The sequence below is a fragment of the Mustela nigripes genome, chromosome 4 (genome assembly GCF_022355385.1).
Source record: "Mustela nigripes isolate SB6536 chromosome 4, MUSNIG.SB6536, whole genome shotgun sequence".
Lineage (NCBI taxonomy): Eukaryota > Metazoa > Chordata > Mammalia > Carnivora > Mustelidae > Mustela > Mustela nigripes.
This window is the reverse complement of record NC_081560.1, coordinates 87,627,354-87,635,108: the sequence shown is the minus strand read 5'-3', so window position 1 is coordinate 87,635,108 and position 7,755 is coordinate 87,627,354. Positions and strand designations below refer to the sequence as shown.

Genomic DNA, 7,755 nt, shown 5'->3' with positions numbered 1-7,755 from the left:
ACACACACACACACATATATATAATATATAAAATATACCTATACATTTAATATATAAAATATACATATATTTTAAGATTTTATTTATTTATTTGGGAGAGAGAGAGTGCCCATGTGTGTGCGTGCTAGGGTAAGAAGGGGGAGGGTCAGAGGGAGACGCAGACTCCCTGCCGAGCAGGGATCCTGATGCAGATCTGATTGAGTCTGGGGAGTCCAGGATCATGACCTGAGCCGAAGGCAATTGCTTAAACAACTGAGCCACCCAAGTGCCAGCAAAATATATATTAACAGATTTATAGATATTGATGCTATGTATACTTTAATAATTAATGCCTGTGAAAGAGCCATTGGCTAAAACAAATGAAAACTATAATTTAATTGGGAACACAAAAGTTAGATTAGTTAATGAGCTTGTCTTTACAGTAAAACATAATAAGAAAAAGAGATTAGACAAGTATCTACAAGTATCAAGGAAAAAACTGCCAAAGAATATTAAAGGCCTGTTTATTTGGTGCTGTTGGCAGTGCTATGAGGGTCTCTTAAAATTAAATGGTATTTGAATGAGGAAACCATGTTTAATCATTAGCCCAGAGAACAAAAGAAGCATAAGAAGCTTTGTTTTTTCCCCAGACTCAGCAGTACAGCTCTGCTGTGTAAACCATCCATAATAAATATTAATGACCAACAGTTGACTGGGAACAGCTATTATAGACCTCTGAGCAAATCATCATTTTTCAGCCTTACAGAGAAAGAAACTCAACCCCCAGACTGGGTTGAAACCAGTGGGTGATACTTCATATGCATGATCTGCCTATATTCTTATTCCGGGGATGGCATAACAGTGCTGTTCTAAACCTTCTGGAACTGTCTGCATGAAATCACTGATATGGGCAGAGGGAAGAGCAAGGAGTTGGGCTGATGACCACATTCTGACCTTGGTGGTAACATCCCCTGAGGTAAGAGGTGTAAGGTGGGAAACGCTGAGATCAGTTTAGGGCATGTTGAATTTGAGCATTTGGTTCAGCTCTTCCAAGCTGGGTAAGCTGGAGCCAGAGCTGTAATCTCTGGGGTACCCCCCCCCCCCCCCCCCGGCCCCAGGGCCCAGGGGGGGCCCCAGTGCGTTCGGCGTGCACACTCTGCAGTTGCTTAGCTGTCCTCACTGTTACTTTGGGCCCCCAGGCAATGCAGGAAGTTGGAAAGGGGTCTCGGCTGGACGAATTGGAGCTGGGAACAAGATGGGTGGGAAGCTAGAGATGCCCCCATTTAAGTGGCAGCAGAGAAGGAAGGGGAAAGAGCAGCTTGAGAGTCAGGAGAAGGGCAAGGAGTAGAAGCAGGGTTTCAAGGAAGGGAAGCAGTGAACCATGTCCCTTTGGGAAAAGATGTCAGTTAGAGCCAGGATGGCACAGCTGTGGTTTGGGCACAAGGACGCCATCACGGAACTTTAAAGAAACAATTGGATTGGTGTGTTGGAGGAAGAAGCCGGATCTTCCCTCGAAGGAATGTTAGCCCCTCAAAGGTGGGGCAGTAATTTGATTTGCTACAGTGTCTTTTTGTGGTGTAGGGTGCAGGGTGCTCGGTGTTTGTGGAGGGGGTGGAGTGAGTGTTCAGGTGACCACGGATTCTTTTAAGAAGGTTGCTGTATTTAGGGAAGTGGTTCTGATAAGGTAATCTCCGTTTTCTTTGTGGATGGCCAGCAGGACTCAGAGAAGCCTGTCCCTACCTGGGATGGCGGTCGGTCGTTAAGAGAAGAACTCTCCTTACCGGGTGTGGTTTTCTCCAGCAGCAACAAGGAGCACAGACGGAGGCAGTAGGGTTGTTACTTGCTTGGGGTCTAGCAGGGATCATGGAGCAGGACCAAGGAGCAGGAGTGTCGAGTGGTGGCTCACAGATACTAAGGCTTGGGGCACTTGAGGAAGTGAGGGTGGAGGAGACAGTTTCTTGGAACTGGTTGGAAGAGCAGGTGATGACAGAGGGTGGGACAGAAGAGGGGAAAACATCAGTGGCTTGATTGGAACAGAATAGTTTGTGTATCTCTTTCTACTTTGTAGGCTTGAAATTTCTTGTAAGAAAAACAAAAGCTCCAAGTAGAAGTTGTTTTGTTACCATCACTTAGTTTCAGTAATTACCTACCTGGTTTCAAATCTATACCTTTTCCACTTCCATTCATCACTGGTAAATTATCCTGAAGCAAATTCTAGACTTCATAATTTTCAACCATAAATATTTCACTTTGTATCTTTAAAACATAAGAATTCTATTTTTAATGTAACCACAGTAACGTAATTGTACCTTAAAAAGTTGACAGTACTGGGGCCCGTGGGTGGCTTAGTGAAGTGTCCAACTCTTGTCTGACTCTTGATTTTGGCTCAGGTCATGATTTCAGGGTCTTGGGATAGAGACCTATGTAGGGTTCCACGTGGGCGGGGAGTCTGCTTGAGGGTCTCCCTGTCCCTCTTCCTCTGCATACTCTCACATACAAATGCTCTCTCTTTAAAAAAAAAAAAAAAAATTGATAATACTACCTTAATGTCATAAAATATCACCAGTATTTCTGCATCCCTGATTGTCCTAAACAGTTTTTTAAATAGTTGACTTATTTAAAGAAGAATCCACTCATTGCATTTCTTTTTAAGTTTATCTGTTAAGTTCCCCTCCCTTTTTCCCCATTTGTTGTTTATTAGTGAAGGAACTGTCTTTGTCCTTGTAGTGTTCCACATTCAGAATTTTGCTAGTTCCTCCCTGTGGTGGGGTTTAAAACCTTCTGTCTCTGTATGCCATCTAACCTACCAACTAGACATCGAGTTCCAGTCAGTTAGAATGCTTCACAGAGGGGCGCCTGGGTGGCTCAGTCGGTTAAGGGTCTGCCTTAGGCTCAGGTCATGGTCCCGGGTCCCGGGATAGAGCCCCACATCGGGTGTCCCTGCTCAGCGGGAAGCCTGCTTCTCCCTCCCCCACTTCCTGCTGTGTTCCTGCTCTGGTTGCCTCTCTCTGTCAAATAAATAAGTAAGTAAGATTAAAAAAAAAAGAAGAAGAATACTTCACAGATGATATAGCACGTGCTTTCAGGGGCTTGCGGTGTGTCTGGTTGTCTGTCTGTTGTGATGTTAGTGGCCGTTCATGGTGGCTGGTTGTTCAGGCCCACTCTTTCCTTAGAGATTTGCTATTTAGTGTGTCTGATCTCTGTAGGTGAGGAACAGTTTCAGCACCTGTTGCACGAAGTCTACAGAAGATCCGGGGAGAGCTCATGAGCAGTCATCTCCCTATATAATTAACATAGGAAAACTTTTATCCTTATTTCACCAAGAGTACCAAGTAAGATCAATAAATGTATTTATTTTGATTGCCACATGTTACCCGGCTGGCAAACTGCTCAGTACTGGGAAGTATGTATGGCTTCTTAGACTTTCCTTCATTACATTATGTGTGGGCTGGTTAAATGATAATCTGTGTTGTTTAAATTATGGCAAAATACACATAACATGTAACATTAGTTTATTCATTTATTTTTATTTTTTATTTATTTTTTATTTTATTTTATTTTTTTTTAGATTTTTTTTTTTTAATTTATTTATCAGAGAGAGGGGGGTGGAGAGAGTGAGCACAGGCAGACAGAATGGCAGGCAGAGGCAGAGGGAGAAGCAGGCTCCCTGCGGAGCAAGGAGCCCGATGTGGGACTCGATCCTAGGATGCTGGGATCATGACCTGAGCCGAAGGCAGCTGCTTAACCAACTGAGCCACCCAGGCGTCCCTATTTTTTTATTTTTTTGACAGACAGAGATCACAAGTAGATAGAGAGGCAGGCAGAGAGAGAGGGGGAAGCAGGCTCCCTGCTGAGCAGAGAGCCCGATATGGGGCTCGATCCCAGGACCCTGGGATCATGACCTGAGCCGAGGGCAAAGGCTTTAACTCCCTGAGCCACCCAGGCATCCCAGTTTATTCATTTTTTTATAAGATTTTATTTGTTTAATTGAGAGTGATCATAAGTGGGAGGAGGGGCAGAGGGAGAGGCAGACTCCCCGCTGAGCAAGGAGCCCAGCGCAAGGCTGGATCCCAGCACCCAGGGATCCTGACCTGAGCCAAAGGCAGACCCTTAACCGACTGAGCCACCCATGTGCCCCATCTAATCCATTTTGAAGCATACAGTTCAACAGTGTTACACACATTCACACTGTTGTGCAACCAGTATGCGGGGCTCATTCTAATCATGCAAAACTGAAACTCTGTACCCAGTAAGCAACTCTGCATCCCCTTTTCTTTTTATTTTTCATATGGTACAAGTATGCATTCATGTCAGTAAGTGTATTTATGCACTATTTTTGTTTAATGAGTTTTTTGAAAGGATGATAATCTTCGTGAAACAAAGTTCAAGTGGCCTGACTGCGGTTTTCAGTAAAAACAGCAGGTCACCCTGTTGTGCTCAGCCACCCATACCATGTCCTAGAAGTAACCACCTTTCCCAGTTTCTGTTCACACTGTTTTGACTTATTGTTTTGAAAGACCCCTCTCCCCTTGCTAAAGGCTTGTTTAAGTAACCTGATATCCCCACAGCACCCCCTGTCCCCTTGCTGAAGGCTTGATTAAGTAACCTAATGTCCCCATAGCCGGATGGCAATACATACCAGGATGTCTATGGTCAACCGGCCTGTCAAAAGGGAAGACAAATGAGAAACAGAGTGTACCTGGGACTTTCCAGAGTGCTGAGGCAAGGCCCACCAGAACAAACGGCTGAGTCCTTGCCTTGAATCCAACGCCTGACTATGCTTGATTTAAGTTAACCAATCAGATCCCTGTAACCATGCATCTGCTTCTGTAAGTTCGCTTCCCGCCACCCCAACCCTGCCCTATATAATCTGCTCCCCAACTTAGCCCGGCACGCTCAGTCCACAGGAGGCTGATGCGTCCGCAGGCGCCTTGTGTAAACAATAAATCACCTCTTGCGACTTGCATCCAGTGGAGACGTGGTGTCTGGTTCTTGGGTGCGGAGTGAGGGTCTTTCAGTTTAGTTTATGTACCCAGGCATCATTGTTCTTAGTTTTTTGCTAATATGAAAGCACTGAGATGAGTATTCTTACAGCTGAACTTGAAACACTTAACAAAAATTTTAAGCACTTCAGTTATTTTAAGATAATCCCTGAAAGTAGTATTTCTGGGTCAAAGAACATACATTTTTTTAAGGTTTATGAAACACACTCAAATTCTATGCAGAAGTGTTGTGCCATTTTTCTGTGCCAGCATCAGGAAGAATTATTGTAATAAATGAGTTTTAGGATCCTAGGAGCAAAGTTAATTGTGCCTTTGTTTGCTGAAACTCACCCCTTAACACCTCTTTTTTTTTTTTTTTAATTTTAGATTGTTATTTATTTATTTGACAGACAGAGATCACAAGTAGGCAGAGAGGCAGGCAGAGAGGGAGGAGGAAACAGACTCCCCTCCAAGCAGAGAGCCCAATGTGGGGCTCAATCCCAGGACCCTGAGATCATGACCCAAGCCAAAGGCAGAGGCCTTAGCCCACTGAACCACCCAGGTGCCCCCCCTTAACACCTCTTAACAGAAGTGATTGTTACTTCCTTCTCTCTCTTCCTTCCCAAAAGGTTCTCTTAAATGTTTTTTTGGAGCCTTAAGAATGGAGATGACAGAAGTGACTGGTGTGTCGCTGAAACGTGGGTCTCATGCTGTCGAAGATAATGACTGTGTGGCCTCAGCTGAGGAGGCAAAGAGACAGAAGGTCTTGGATGGCAGTCTGACCACAGGTCAGGATGGGCTGGAGCACGACTCTCCTCCCGGCCGTGTAGACGTGCCTGGACCGCCCACAGCTGTAAGTGCCAAAGAAGGTAGAAAGAATTCTGATGTGCAGGTGGAGGAAGAGGAGGAGGAGGAAGAAGATGGCCTTTCGGAGGAGGGTGAGGAGGAGGAGGAAGCTGAGAGTTTTGCAGACATGATGAAGCACGGCCTCACTGAACTTGATGTTGGCATCACCAAGTTTGTAAGTTCTCATCAGGGATTTTCAGGCATCTTGAAAGAAAGGTATGTTTTTATTTACGTGTCAAGTTATTTTCGTTCTGTTTGTTCTTTTCTTGAGGAAGAAACCAGCAAAAGGCTCTTCTATTTCTTTTTCTTCTTCTTTTTTTTTTTTAAGATTTTATTTATTTATTTGACAGACAGAGCGAGAGAGGGAACACAAGCAGGGGGATGGGAGAGGGAGAAGCAGGCTTTCCGCAGGGCAGGGAGCCTGATGTGGGGCTTGATCACAGGATCCTGGGATCATGACCTGAGCCAAAGGCAGACTCCTAATGACTAAACCACCCAGGCGCCCTCTGGTTATTCTTCTCTTTAGCTTTCTATCCCCAAGAATTGTTTACTGATGGTCACAAAGGAATTGTTAGGGTACGGAGTTGACCACCCCTCAGTTAGAGAACACTCTCAATAATGCAAGTCACACAGCTAGGTTTATTTCCAGCTAGCTGAGGTCCAAGTATCTGCCTGGCGCAGCAGGTTTCAACAAGGACCCCGAGCACTCAAAGCCAAGGGTTTATATATAATTTTCAAGGCACTTTATCATAGCTATAGACATATCTTGTGCCCCACTTTGACAGTTTAACTTTGTTTAACCTTTTGCCACCCCGGCGTCACCCTGGAGCCATCCTGGCGGTTAAGTGAGACTTAAGTTTAGAAGAAATTTAACTTTATTTACATTTCCTTCTGCCTCAGCCTCCTTCGGTTTTCTGGTGGGGAGGGCGATCTTAGGCCTTGAGGAACTAAGCCATCTGTCTCTGGAAATTGGGCCATTGAAGAGATAGCCCTTTTTGTTGTAAATCACCAGGACCTTTGCAAACCAAGGGAGACTCCTGTCTTGCAGGATTGTGATCTCTGCAAGTTAACTATTTGTTTTTCTTCAACATTTGGTCCCTGTGGCACCACCACCTAACCACCCTGGTGGTATATGATTAAGTTGTTTTTTCAGGTTTTAGCTACTTTCTCTTATCTCAAGTTACACGCGCCCTTGTGGGCTGGTTACGGACGCTCAGTAAAATGGCTTCCTGGCCTTCAGGATGGCCATTCTTATGCTAACCCACTCTTACAGTGCAAGGTGCCAGCTTTTGCTTTGCCAAGATGGCTGTACTTATGTCAGGGCTAGACTCAGAGGTGGGTACAGCCTTGTTTTTCTTGGCCTCCACACCTGGAGCTGGTTTCCAGGACTTGTTTTTAAGTCCCCTGGGGGGAGGGGAGCAGGAACAGTTTAAGGGTTAAACAACAAAGTTATTGTTTAACCTCAGTGGAAGCCTCTGGCTAAAATAAAAATATAAAATAGATCCTTACAGAATGGGATGGAGAAGAGCTGCCTAAATAGTCAGATGAAGCCATTTAAAGATGAAATGAGTAAATAAAAATAATTTTTGTGGCATGCCTTGCTCATACGTGAGTGAGTGCTGTTTACTTCTTTAAAATACATTATTGTAAATGGTCTTAAGTTTTCTCTTGAGTTGGTTTTCAAATCTTAAACTCAGCTCTTTCACCTAAATGTGCCACATCTACAGTAGAAAGCAGGTGGATCTGGGTGTGAGTCTGGTCCGGTCACTGAGTTTATTTAACTCAGAGCCTCAGTAGCCTTTTCCAGAAAATGGCTCCTAATACCATCTTGGGGTTTTTGAGAGGATTTTAAGTAATGTGTGTAGAGTATTTAGCATAAATGTAAGCTTCAGGTTGGTTCATGGTAGACTCACAGGGTTCCGATTTAATTAACCGTCCCATATTTTAG

General features: G+C 44.4%; 1 protein-coding gene across 1 annotated transcript in view; it reads left to right on the top strand.

Annotated features, from left to right (window-relative positions):
- The window catches only part of LOC132016339 (pseudouridylate synthase 7 homolog), a 47,967-nt gene that overhangs the window by 3,603 nt on the left and 36,609 nt on the right, over positions 1 to 7,755 (top strand). Inside the window, exon 2 of the mRNA XM_059397577.1 lies at positions 5,591 to 6,023. Coding sequence (XP_059253560.1) covers positions 5,591 to 6,023 — 433 coding nt within the window. The remainder of the gene's footprint in view (positions 1 to 5,590; positions 6,024 to 7,755) is intronic.